The sequence below is a fragment of the Sparus aurata genome, chromosome 24, assembly GCF_900880675.1.
Source record: "Sparus aurata chromosome 24, fSpaAur1.1, whole genome shotgun sequence".
NCBI classification, from domain to species: Eukaryota; Metazoa; Chordata; class Actinopteri; order Spariformes; family Sparidae; genus Sparus; species Sparus aurata.
Window position 1 is genome coordinate 14,222,377 of NC_044210.1, and position 14,792 is coordinate 14,237,168.

General features: G+C 41.5%; 1 protein-coding gene across 1 annotated transcript; it reads right to left on the reverse strand.

Annotated features, from left to right (window-relative positions):
- Positions 1 to 5,668: 5,668 nt before the first annotated feature.
- Positions 5,669 to 10,755, reverse strand: LOC115576775 (protein NLRC3-like; the record flags this gene model as incomplete). The annotated part of the gene is made up of 2 exons (XM_030409336.1): positions 5,669 to 5,726; positions 9,002 to 10,755. A coding segment is annotated over one exon (1,488 nt), but the record flags the coding sequence as incomplete, so codon positions are not given.
- Positions 10,756 to 14,792: the final 4,037 nt, after the last annotated feature.

A 14,792-nucleotide genomic window follows, 5' to 3' on the forward strand; every position in this document is an offset into this window, starting at 1 on the left:
AAGCTCCACTTGCACGAGAGCCCCCTCTATTGGCGGAAAACACTGAAAACAGCAAATCGCGTAGGTCTTGTCAGTCATCTTGTTTGCTCTCTCATAAAACCCAAAGTGCTTCCACACGGTTGCAGTGAACCCTGGCGGCGAGAGAATCGGCCGCTCTTTGGGGGCTGCTAAAGCTGTTGTCATTTTGCAAAGAAACTAACGTTACTGCTCTGTTTGTTGTGGTCCCACTCACTAAAATGTCCAGGCGGCGCGCGCGCTAAGGTTCCGATTACGTGTTTTTATGTTCCGGTCTTGCGACAAAGCATCGACAATAATTAATCAATGCCAAATCGTCACGTGACAAATCGCGATGCATCGCCACATCGATGAATTTCACCCACCTCTTCTAGAAACACTTAAAACAACAGATAACACCATGTCAGCAAAATAATGTTAAATAATAAATAAGTAATAAATGAAAAAAAAAGAGCGTTTATTTAACAATTTTTAAAGCAGCTATTTCTGTACTCTTCACTGGCTGTAACATTAAATGCGGTGGTTTTACTTCATCCGTTTGTTGTCTTGAACGTTTTTTATCTTTGTATGAGTTTGTTTTTCATTTAGTTCAGGAAATTAGCGGGTTAAAACTTGTCATGACTTGGCTTGTTGCATATAAGCAATGTCATCCTGTTCCCTGTGTCTGGATAAATAGTATTACATCACAATTTCAAACTTTTAACAATTAATTTCTGACTGGCTCAATAGGTATCAAACAAAGATAGAAAAGCTTGAAGTCAACACAGTACAATTTTCGACCTATGAAATTAAAATACTAAATATAATATGACGGCTACTGAAAGGTAAAGGTTAAATGTGTTATTGAGTAACATAAGACATTTAAATTTTCGATAGATACGGGTGGCTCCATACCGACTGACCCAGGACCTGCCAGTTCATGTCAGAGATTCTTTGTCAAATTCATGAGAACTTGTAAAATCCAAATACTTCTTTTGTCTTATTTTTCACCGTATTGTGTAGAAACTTGTCCTGAACTTCATTAAAATTTCAACATGAATTTTTTTTGGAGAACATTACCGACATGAACCGGGAAAAGTTCTGGATTTTGAGTGCAGCTCGGTGCTAACGTGTTCTTTGGATTGTGTAGTTAGCTGGTCAGCTCTGCGTCGCAGCTCTGCCGCTGACTGATCTGGAATACTAGCAGGATCTTGCATCGCTGCTGTGAGGAGAAGTTCTCTGAGTTTTGATGACCTGGTCAGTCACAGTTTTGAAATCCACAAATCCCCCCTTAGGTCTCAGGATGTTGCTTCACATGTGATCCTGAGAGCACAAATCTACTTGTATAATCCAGAGTTTTAAGGAGTTCATCTGTCAGTTCATTAATGTTGGTAACATCTGGGCAGTTCAATAACCAGCTGGGCATCGGCTTAGTCTCTATCTTGGCTAAGCAAGAATCATGAACAGAACATCAAGATCAGAAATTACAAAAAGAAAAGGAAAACCCAGATAAACACTATACTTATGACACTGAATTCAATACCTGTTTTTCAGTTAATCTCTGGGTTAGTGAGAACAGAAAAGGTTTAAAATCAGCTGAACTACCCAGGCACTGAACCCACAACCTCCAGACTTCACAGCATCACTTCACCATCCTGAGCTGATGAATCAGTCTTAAATGAATCACTTTCTTTGAGCATTTCACTTCTTTTGACCAAAAAAATAATTGTGTGAAAACCTTGAGGATTTGGACTCACAACTTTAACAGTGGAAGCGACGTCATCAGATACTCGTCCTTACTTTCTTACTGGTTCTGGCTCCAGGCTTGAACCCACGACCTCAGAACTTCACAGAACTTCTTCAGCTCACTGAGCCGTCGAGTCGGCAGCTTGTTGGTTCTGTGTGGACTATTTGGTCTCCGGCTCTTCGGTCCGTCGCCTGCTGTTGGACTTTAAAACTGGTCTGTAACAAGTGGAGCCACCGGGTCAGACAGAGAAAGAATTTTCTCACAGCTGTTTAGTTTCACGGACGAGGTTCAAATCCAACAAACGTCCTGAAAATACAGCTGGACTTCAACAGCCACAAAACACTGAGAGAAACACAATGATTGTCATTAAAATGTGTTTTCTTCTCATATAATAATCACACAGAAATGAACAGATGTTGTGCAGTTTATCACGTCACTACAGACATAATTACATGTGTTAACCAACACCATCAAACTTTTGGTTTCATCATTAGAAACACATGAAACAAGTCAGAGTGTTTCAGGTGGAGTGTCGAGTACATTTGATCATATTTACTGATTCTTTACAATTAAAGCTACAGACGAGTCAATGTTTTCTGTTTCTTACATTTCACTAATAGTTCTGTATTTTTTTGGAACAAGAGCCTGAATTCAAAACAACACATGACAGAAAGTACAAGTCAACGCAATTTACACAATTTAATGGAAGAAGTTTAAAATGTAAATGAAGAATCTTTTCAATCAGTTTGAATCATTTTGTACAAAGTTGACTGATGAATTTATTACAAGAAGCTGAAAGATTGATGTGACTGTGATCCTGTACAGACTAAACTGTTCAGCACTGACAATGTTTCTGTGACAGGAGGAGACTCCGCACACTAAACACCACACAGACTCACTGAGGAACCAGAACCGGACCACAAGAGCCCAAATCCAGGATAAAGAGGTTCAGTGAATGTGGTGTTGAAGGTGTGGAGGTGGATCAGTGAGTCAGAGGAGACTCTGTAGAAGGACAGAGTGCCAGCAGGACAGTCCACATACACTGCTACTCTACCAGAGGAGGAGGAGGAGGAGGAGGAGGAGATGTCTGTTTGTCTGTTATTGTGCCAGACAGAGTAACGACCACCATAAGAGCACCACAGACTCCAGGACTGATCATTATGTCCAAACACACAGTCTTTACTGTCTCCTTTACTTTTGATTCTTTTGTAACTCACTGATATATAAACATCTCCTCTCCACTCGACCTCCCAGTAACAGCGACCAGTCAGACCAGTTCTACACAGCAGCTGAGGCCACAACCAGGACTCAAACCTCTCTGGATGATCAGGATATGACTGAACCTCCTCCACATGTGTCATCCTCCTGTTGTTGTCAGACAGTTTGATCTTTCTGCTGACTGTGTTTGTGTCGACTGTGAGCTCACAGGAATCTGATGGAGAGAAAAAGACACAACACAGCTGCAGTTATTAATGTGTCATCAGTCTGATGATGACATCACAGAGGTGAATGAATGATGTCACAGTGTTTTCATGAATGAAAGTAAAAAGACACTCACACTTCCTCAGACCTGGTGTCAACCATCGGACTCCAGCAGGCTCCATCCTGAAAGGAGGAGGGGGGTCAGAGCAGCACATCCTCTTTCAGCATGCAAACATGGACATGACATGACTCTCATACACAGAAACACAATCTGTCCATCAGGCTGCTTCTCCCTGTTCTCCCTGAACCTCTTCACCTCTGCCACTCTCCTCACACACTGAGAGTGAGCCACAGGATGTTGGTGTGTGTGAAAGAGGACGACAACATCTGAGAACACACACAAACCTCCTGTTGGATTTATGACATCATATTTATATCATTGGATGCTGTTGCTGTTTGCTGTGGGCGACCTTATGCTTGCTGTTTGATCCAATGTCAACTTGTGTTTATGTTTGTATATTATAGGACTTTTGTGTTTGGAAGTCAGAACTTTTGAGGTCCGATTCCTGTTTGAAGCTTGGAGGGCTTTTCTGAATCTCACCTGCACAGTCTGCTTTTTGTTCTTGCTGTGTTTCTGCTGCTTTGTTTTACTGTGCAAAGATGATCTAGGCCTGTCAATATTGCTCAAAAAAGATGTTTGAATATTCGCTTGAAAAAAAAACACAAAGGTTCAAACCATTCAAATATCTATATTTGCGCATTATGTCAATAACAGGAGGACAAACTAACAGAACAAGACACAACTACTTGTATAGGTATTTTCAGGATACGATACCTTGGTTCCAATTCTTGACAAAACCCTCTGAAGCCTGTGCCGTCAATGATACTATATCGGTTTCACATCCTAGCATTTGAACGAAGCAAGTTTCTTTGTGCTCGCCTCTTGTGGTGCTGCAGACAAAAAGCTTGTGGCGGGCAGTGAAAAATATGAATCGAGACATGGCTGTTTTAGTTGGAGTTCCAGACATGTTCAGTTCATGGCATGCTCATTTGGGTGCAAATTCTCGAGTTGTTCCCTCATGTTGCTATTGGTGGAATGGGTAAGCTAACTGTAGCTTACACAGCTTGCATACTTTATCTCAAGGCTCCGCATTTTTGCCGTCTACTGACAAAATCTGAAGTATTTCCAAACGGGGCTTTTTAGGTTGCTTGGAGTCCAAGCCACTCTCTCTGCTGCCGAGTTGGGCTCTGAACTTTCTGTCATTTTGTTTTTCTCTCTGCCATCTGCATCTGCCACGGTTTTTGTCGCATCTGACTTTCAGCAGTGAGTGACGCTGTGCAGGTGCGACTCCTGTGACCTGTGATCCAGAACATCTGAGAGTGAAACTGAGTCAGCAGCTACGAGCCAGGCTGAAGTAAATTACAACAACATTAAACCAGAGGTCCACCAACTACTGTAGAGAGCTGCAGCTCTGCCCATCAATGGAGCAGATGACTGATCACTGAATATTTTCTTTCCTTTTGTCATTTGATTTTGCTGACGGTGCAAAACATTGACACTTTCCTGCCCCTGCAGGCTGTTATAATGATAACTACCCAAAACAGCTCAAACTCAGCTGGAGCAGCAGTTTCCTCATGACAGGAACCAAGACGGCATCACTGAGCCCACCTTATATTATGTATGCACTGCTGCTGTTAGGGTAATGTGGAAGGGAGGTTCCACCTTGTGTCATCTAACGTTGTTATTGGACTGTTTTTTATCTTCTGTTCACTTTAAACTGATGCCACGGACAGTTTGTGTCAGAACTATTTTAATTTCAAAGTCAAGCACCCTGGCAAAAACAATGATTCTTCAGTTTCTATGACATTCAGTGATTACATTCATTTATGTGTCACAGAAATCTTTTGAATTTGAGGTTCAGTAGTTTCTGATAAGACTTCTGACACAGAGGGTCTATTGTTATTATCAATATCATAACACAGCAGTGACGTGGTGGAAATTAGATTTAATGTTAATGTTTTGATAATCCTCTGCAGTCAGTGTGGACTGTGAAGTAGTTTGGATGAGCGGTTCATCAAGCAGCAAAACCCGAGGCCAAGAAATCAAACAGGCACATTTTGAACGAGCACTCAACTAGTTGGAAGAAAGAGGTGTAATTTTAGTGTTTGTGGCAAGACTGTCCTGGTCGCTGATCTTGACCAGTTCTTCTCATCTTCCTCTCCTCACTTGTAACTCTTGGCTGATTGCTATGCTGCCTTTTCTCCTGAACTGAACTGAACAACTGGAGGTGGAGTAAATGAAGCAGACCTCCTGACACTGAACCATCTACAATCCAGATACAGAGTCTCACACACTGACTGTGTGTGGCTGCAGCAGGACTCTTCATACCTGAGAGTGTCCAGTCTCCAGCCTGGATCCTCCAGTCGAGAAAACAGCTGCTTCACTCCTGAGTCTCCTGGATGATTGTAGCTCAGGTCCAGCTCTCTCAGATGGGAGGGGTTGGATCCCAGAGCTGAGGCCAGAGAAGTACAGCCTTCCTCTGTGATCAGACAGCCTGACAGCCTGCGGACACCCAAAACGAAACATAAAACATCACAGATCAGCTGAGGGTCCTGATGATTCTGTGCATATCGGTGATCCAGGGTTTAACTTTTATTATATTCATCATCTTAGTTTTCATTCAATTACTAATCAGTGGTAAACAGAGTATAACTGAAGCTGATGGAAATGCCATTAATTTTGCAAATATTTAATCATGAACCAACATATTGTACAGATTAAAATGATGACCTGATGATGGCATCAGATGAAAAGTCAGAGGATCACCAAAGTTATTACAGTTCATCCTGAGGGGAGCATAAATGTCAAAACCCACATGACATACAATATCAATACTGATGTCATAGGTTGGTCTGGTTATAATGCTCTCACACAGCCATCATGAACACCCTTGCATGGGCTTGGAATGAAGATTCATCTACTATTGTACAGTAATACTATTTTTATTATTTGTTTCAAGAGAGGAGTTATCCAGGTCAGATACCCGATGGGTGACCCGCACAATTTGGATGAAATGGGTGAATAATAATGTACTGTGTCGGACATGGATTGGGATCGGGTCGGACGCCTGGAGAGTGCGGGCCAGGTTTTGCGAGGGGTTTTCACGGCGTCACATGCAAAAAAAAAAAGCATTATTAGCGACCCATCTACAAAAATATGCCTGCATTTCAAAAGCATTGATAAGCATTTATATTTCATATGAGCTGATTCTTGCATGCTTGCGCCCCCCCAAAACTTGCATTCCCCACGCTGGCTTACTTTCATAAATAAAAATTGCGGGTGCGGGTCGGGTGTCGGTTTCAACTTATAGCGGGTCGGCTCGGGTGCGGAATGTAATTTGTGCTACTGTCGGAAAACGGTTGGATTCGGTTTTAAGTATACCGGGTACGGGCAGGTGCGGGTTTGCAAAATAAGACCCGTGCAGGACTCTGATCTAAGTGACCATTTTAATCCTCTAGCTAATTATAAAGCTAAATATCCAACATGCTAGTTAACGTCAAGGACTGTGGCGGAGGACAAAAGTAAAATATTTCCTTTCTCTAACACTGGATTTATTTATACCAACGGTTTTACATGAAATCGAATTTTTGTCTCGTCAATGTATGGAAAGTTATGTGTGTGTGTATATATATATATATATGTATATATATATATATTATATATAATATATATATATAATATATATATATATATAGATATATATATAATAGATAGATATAGTATATAGAATATATAGTATATATATAATATGATAGATATATATATATGATATAGAGATAATATAGATATATCTATATATATATATATATATATAGATATCTATATATATATATATATATATATATATATATATATATATATATATATATAGATAGATAGATAGATAGATAGATAGATAGATACATATATATACACACACACACACAAATATACACATCCATACATATATATACATACATATATATGCATGCACATACATATATATATATATATATATATATATATATATATATATATATATATATATATATATATATATATATATACTATTAGATTACATATATATAATACATACCTATATATCGACATACATATATCAATATATATAATATATATATATTATATATATATATATATATATATATATATATATATATATATATACACATATAGATATAGACATATATATATATATAGATAGATATAGATATAGATAAATAGATTAGTGGTGTCATTGGTTTTGTATTGTTACTTTGATGAGTGAAGGACCTGAAAAGTTGTCAGACTGAGGGGCCGTCCACACGTACGAAAACTATCTTTTTTTTTCCGTCTTCCTCTGCATTGTTTCAAGAATATTTGCATCCATACGGATCCACTGAAAACGACCAAAAACGCTGTAGTTCATACTCCGGGCCTACAGGTGGCGATTGAATTTCACCTAAAACGGAGAAGAAGAGACGGAGCATGCGCATTAAGCTTGTGCGCTGTAAACAAACAGACAGTAGATGGAGAGACCGAACACAACAAGAAGAAGATGAAAATGGCTCGTGCAAGGAAACCAGAATCGTTTGTGTGGATCGATAATGAGGTTGAACTGCTGCTGCAACTCACACTCAACTACAAAGCGAGTAAGTTGTAAGACAGGCTCAATATCTTCTTTGGCACGAACACAAGCATGTAGTCCGCAATTGTTGTTGTTGTTGCTATGAGACGTCGCGGGGTTCAGAGGTCGAGGGGTAGGGTGATGGCGTCATCGTTTTGGAAAGTATGTGGATTTCGCTGTCCACATGAAAACAGGAGGGCTGCATTTTCGGATTTCTCCACCCTGAGACCCGGTTTCAAAAAAGTGCGTTTTCAGGCGCTGCGTTTTCAGGATCCGTATGGACAGTCAGCCAAAACAATGCAATACATGTGCGTTTTCGCAAAAGAGCATTTTCGTCTGGATGGCCCCTGAGAACACTCCTGTCCACACAGATGTTGTCTCACCTCTGTTGTGGCTCTGTTACAACCTCTGTTGGAGGATCACAGTCGGAATGAAACCGTCCCCCCATTCCACCTTTGTAATTTTCACACCTACAGTGAGGTGGAATATTGACACAAGATTCCTGCCTTGAAGAGGCAGGGTGAATGGGGCTTCTGTCTCTCTCTCTTTCAACCCAACCAGTTGTGAAAGATGGCAGTCCACTACATAGTCCGGTTCTGCTGGAGATTTCTGCCTGGCAGTTTTGCTCTCGCCACTGTGTCAAGTGCTTGCTCATCAGGGAACTGTTGGGTCTCTTAAATAAATTGAATTATATTAGGAGTACGATTAAGACCTGCTCCAATTGAAAAGTTACATATATATAATAATAATATGATGAAAAATAATGAATCTGAGTTTCAAGGACACAGTGTGGACTCTTCAGTTAAGCAAAAAGTAGCTTCACTCCTGAATCCTGCAGGTTACTCCAGCTCTCTCAGACTAGAGGACTTGGAGCTGAGAACCGAGGACAGAGGTTCACAGCTTCTGAGAGGTTACAGACACCAATTCTGGAGCATGAAAAGGACATTATGTGAAACAGTATTGTAGCACATGTGAACTTGCTTTCTGTTTTACTCTAAGATGTTGGAGATGTGAAAAATGAACAAGATTAAATCTGGATGAAACAGACATGAAACAATAATAAGTAGCATGGTTCAAAACATAAATGTTCTGACATGAGAGAGAGAGAGAGAACTGAATTCAAACGTTAAAGAAATTACAAAAATAATGTGAGACAAACTATGAACTACCTGACCTGATAATTTCAAGTCTACATTGTGGACTCTCCAGTCCAACAGACAGATGCTTCACTCCTGAATCCTGCAGGTTGTTGTTACTCAGGTCCAGCTCTCTCACACTAGAGGACTGGGAGCTGAGGACTGATGACAGAGCTTCACAGCTTCTCTCAGAGAGGTTACAGTCACTCAGTCTGGATAAAGAATAATGAGCAGAACAAGAAAATTATTTCTATTTGGGTCAATAACAGCACATTTACAGCATTCTGAAAAAACTTCTCCACATTTACACAACTTTGTTGGAGGCTTTGAGCACTGGCAGCAGCCTCAGAAGAGCCTCCTCTGAAGCAGAGTATTTCCTCAACTCAAACATGTCCATATCTTTTTCTGATGACAGTAAGATGAAGAACAGATCTGACCACTGAGCAGGAGAGAGTTTAACTGTGGAGAGACATCCTGATCTCAGGTACTGTTGGATCTCCTCCACTAGAGAACGATCGTTCAGTTCATTCAGGCAGTGGAACAGATTGATGCTTCTCTCAGGAGACAGAGTCTCTTTGGTCTTCTTCTTGATGTAACCGACTGTTTCCTGATTTGTCTGTGAGATACTCCCTATCTGTGTCTGCAGACCTCGCAGGAGATTCTGATTTGTCTGCAGTGAAAGACCCAGGAGGAAGCGGAGAAACAAGTCCAGGTGTCCATTTGCACTCTGTATGGCCTTGTCTACAGCACTCTGGTAAAGATGTGTCTCTGCAGATTGATGGTCTGCTGTTTTTTCTTCTGCCAGGAGATTGACTCCAGAGTTGATGAACATCAGATGGACATGAAGAGCAGCCAGAAACTCCTGAACACTCAGATGGACGAAGCAGAAAACCTTGTCCTGGTACAGTCCTATCTCCTCTTTAAAGAGCTGTGTGAACACTCCTGAGTACACTGAGGCTGCTCTGATATCGATGTCACACTCTGTCAGGTCTGATTCATAGAAGATCAGGTTTCCTTTCTGCAACTGCTCAAATGCCAGTTTGCTCAGAGACTCAATCATCTTCCTGCTCTCTGGAGTCCAGTGTGGATCTGTCTCAGCTCCTCCATCAAACTTGACATTATTCACTTTGGACTGAACCACCAGGAAGTGGATGTACATCTCAGTCAGGGTCTTGGGCAGCTCTCCTCTCTTTCTGGTCTTCAACACATCCTCCAGAACTGTAGCAGTGATCCAGCAGAAGACTGGGATGTGGCATAAGTTGTGGAGGCTTGTTGATGTCATGATGTGGGAGATGATTCTGCTGGCTCGCTTCTTGTCTCTGAAACTCTCCCTGAAGTACTCCTCCTTCTGTGGGTCAGTGAACCCTCTGACCTCTGTCACCATGTCAACACACCAAGGAGGGATCTGACTGGCTGCTGCAAATCGTGTGGTTATCCAGACGCGAGCAGAGGGAAGCAGGTTTCCCCTGATGAGGTTTGTCAGCAGCACATCAACTGAGGTGGATTTTGTGGCATCAGTCAGGATTTTAGTGCTGTGGAAGTCCAGAGGAAGTCGACACTCATCCAGACCGTCAAAGATGAACACAACCTGGAACTCTTCAAAGCTGCAGATTCCTGCTTGTTTGGTTTCAGTGAAGAAGTGATGAACAAGTTCCACCAAGCTGAACTTTTTCTCTTTCAGCACATTCAGCTCTCTGAAAGTGAATGGAAATGTGAACTTTATGTCCTGGTTGGCTTTGTCTTCAGCCCAGTCCAGAGTGAACTTCTGTGTTAAGACTGTTTTCCCGATGCCAGCCACTCCCTTTGTCATCACTGTTCTGATTGGTTCATCTCTTTTAGGTGAGGCTTTAAAGATGTCTTCTTGTCTGACTGTTGTTTCTGGTCTGTGTGGTTTCCTGGATGCTGTTTCAATCTGTCTGACCTCATGTTCATCACTGACCTCTGCAGTCCCTCCCTCTGTGATGTAGAGCTCTGTGTAGATCTGATTCAGAGGGGTTGGGTTTCCTGCTTTAGCGATCCCCTCAAACACACACTGGAACTTCTTCTGAAGGTTAGATTTAAGTTTACACTGACAAACTGCAGCAAGATGTTCTAAATGAAGACACAACAAAAAACATCATTAAGTTATTCATAAATAAAATAAGACAATTTCCTTCCCTTAAAGGTATATTCCGGTGCAGGGGTTGACAATATAAATGGCCTGGTGGCACGGATGTACTTTTAAAACTGTCAGGGCCACCAGAAGGCTCCAAGCACTGGCCCGGTGGGGCCAGTGAAAAATAATGCCTTGAAAAAAGATAACAAGTATGTTTCACATTAATTCCCTGTGGTTTGAAATGATTTCTGTGAAATCGTCTCGGTAGCTAATTACTGCTAATAGTGTTACGAGATCCCGACCCGATCAAAGACAGAGACATCTACTTTCTGTGCGCAGCGAGCACTGTGCCCTGGAACGTCAGCACACCACCTGCAAGCACCTGCAGTGTGCACAGCTCGCTTGCTCCTGCGGAACGCGTGCTGCTCGCTCACTGCTGCTGATTGAAGGTTGTCACTAGAACCGATAAGAACCTTTTTTTCAGTACCGTGAAACTTTGCCCTCAGCGCACGTCGTGTCGAGTCCTGTTGGGATCAATGCGGACGTTGCGCGCGGGCCAGAGCACACGCTGGGTCTCGGTGCGGCTACACTCGAGCCGCTCCAGCCCTGACAGTTTTAAAAGTACTAAATAGATGTATTTAGTCCATAATACATCTATGGTTTAGAGCAGAGAAAAAACAAACGTGTGTAAACACAAAATAGAGCTGAAAAATTAAACAATGAGTTAGTTTTGCATCAGTCTGTGGAAGCAGCCTAAAAGTGAATGAATGAGAACAACAGTTCTATCTGTAGAACTACTGGAAGATAAAAGCATGCATATTTACCATTTCAACTCCGTTTTTACTTCATTGTTAAAGCACAGTGAAGCTTAAATACAAATTTGATGTGAAACAGTTATTTATTTATTTATTCTTAAAAAAATGTTTTTTTTTCCTTAAATCGTGGTATCGAGAATCATGGAAATTTACTAGTATTGGTATCCTAGAAAGTTCCAGCCTTGATGCTAGACTGCAGGAATTGGCTGGGATACGTTCTTTTTCGTTTTTATGGGGATCGATACCTGACATTGTCCTGGGCCAGTGGTTAGAATGGTGGGGCCAGTGGCAAATTTCCCTTATTGTCTACCCCTGCGGTGTAAGCTAGCGGTCTGTAAACTTTATCTCTCAAGGGGGGGTCCTACTTGGTGTAACGGTGTGTTAGACCATGGATTAAATTTACATCGGAATATCCCTTTAAAGTATGTCTCATTGATCCAGGAGAAATCCTCTTACTGGTCTGCAGACGGTCCGCCAGCTCCTCCTGCTTCATTCTCCTCAGGAAGTGAAGTGTGATCTTCAGAAATGCTTCTCTGCTGCTCCTCCTCTGCTCTTCATCCTCACCGTCCAACACCTCCTCATCCTCCCTCTGACTCTCGAAGCATTCTGAGTAATCTGAACTCAGAACCTTCTGGACCTTCTTCAGCTCGTTCTTCACAAACGTGACAATGTTCTCCTCCAGCAGCTGAAACAGAATATTATGCGAATGACAACATTTAACATCAGATCCACGTTGGACAGATTCACCACTGGTCTGTAAAGTGCAGCATGGAGATTATTGTGAACAGACTGGATGTAAAAGTAGTTGTTGTTCATGTACAGACCATAAATATGGAGTCCAGGTGTGTCTGATGCTGCTGGACAGATGGACCTCTGGGAACCTCTGAGCTCTCCTGGTCGACTCTGTGGAGGAATCATGAAGAATCAGTCACATTGTGTCTGTCCACTCAGAGACAAACCCAAGCTGAAGGTCCTTTGAGTTAAAGTGTTGATGACATCATTGAATCAGATGGTTTCCTCTGACATCAAAGTGTTGGTCGTACTGCTGATCCCACTGTGAAACAACAGTCAGTCAGTTTACTGGGTTGGTTCAGCAGCTTGTCTGGTTTAGTCCCTCCAGCTCTTGACCCGTTTAATACTGTGGACAGCAACACACAGCTAACACAAGCTAGCTGGATGCTAACTGTCCAGTGCAAATTGGTGAAGAGTCTCAATAAATATGTATTCAATTTGAGATTCAAACATTGTAGAATGAAAAAATGATTCATTATGTCCATTTGTTTGTAAAATGTCTGCAATAAATTTGAATCTGACACCAAAAAATGAAATTACTGGTTTGTTTTTGGTACAAACTTGATTTTTATATTTAATTTGTCTGATTTGTGTGACCTGAAAGTCATTCATTGACTTTTTTAACAACACAATGGCCTGAATTTAAAGATAATAATGAATTAATTGTTCGTAAGATATATCCATGTGGACACAACTTGCAGTAAGAAAAAATACATAACGTCTGAATTTCAAAGTGCTCTACGTGATTTTGGACGTATTTGTAAAACTTTATTATTTTTGCATATTCAATAAATATTGTAAAACAGTAAAATGTTCTGCCTTAAGTTAATATCTTTGTCTCAAGTGTTTGAACTATATTTAAGATATCAGAAAATAAGTAATTTGTTTTTATATATTTCATATCTAATCAGCCGATATATCAGTTATCAGAGTTTTTTACACCTTCATATGGGTTTCGGTACCGGCCCCATGAAGTCCTGATCAATCAGGTCCTTGTAACGTCAGATATAACACACAGCCCTTCCTCTCCTCAGCAGCAGGGTCAGATTTCAGCAGGAGGTGAGTCACTGCTGTTTGTCCACAGGAGGAACACTGTCCTGTCAGAGTTGTTTAGGGACAGACATGAAGAAATGTGAACCTGTCCTTTAATACTAATCCTGTTCTGACCTCCATCATCACTCTGAGAACATGAAGACCATCAGGACAACTGGTCAGACTGGATTTAATGAGGACAAACATCAACAGAGAGCAACATGACAACAACTTACTGTCTGTCTGAGGAATGTTCTTGTTTAAATTCAACATAAAAATCCTTTGACCAATTACTCTTGAAGGAAACAGAGCTGGGCTCATGTCCAGGTCCAGGTCCTGGTTCAGGTTCAGGTCCAGGTCCAGGTCCAGTGGTTTTAGAGGGAGGGCCTCCCTCCTCTCTGTCCTCACACTGATTCATGCTGCTCATCTCACACACACTTTCATCTGGAGAGGAAACACAAATCATTCATCTGCACATCACCTGAAATCAGCCTTTCCGTCATGTCTCCTGTCAGAACATCAGCTGCTCCTCCTCTGATTGGCTGCTTCATATCAGTGTCACATGAATGCTGAATTTCTCCTGTCAGTCCACTAGATGGTGTCATGGAGCATGAGACTGGAAGTGAGTCGTCTGCTCTGAACACCAGTTTAACCAGCGAGACACGACTGGAATCACTGTTCTAGAAACACCAGTAACAGTGGAGGAAAGTACATTTACTCGAGTACTATACGGAACTACAATTCTGAGGTGCTTCAGTCACGTATTTCCACTTCATGCAGTTGGTGCTGAGGGCTCAGTCTATATGATGACGTCACAGTAAATGGTGGGCCACATTCATGTGTTTGGACTCAGTTGAACTTCCAGGATAACATGTATCTGATGATTATGAACAAGAACCAGAACACCAACATATTATAAGTCACATCAGCTTGAGTCAACAGCAGCAGGGAGAGGAGGAACGACAGGAAGTCCCCAGACTCCCCTGAGAAATCGCTCCATTTTGTGAGTTGTTCAGTTAAGAGAACCTTTATAAACTGTGTGAAACGCTGTCGGTGACAAATTTCGAGTGATTCGGGCCTTCTTGTAAATTCGGC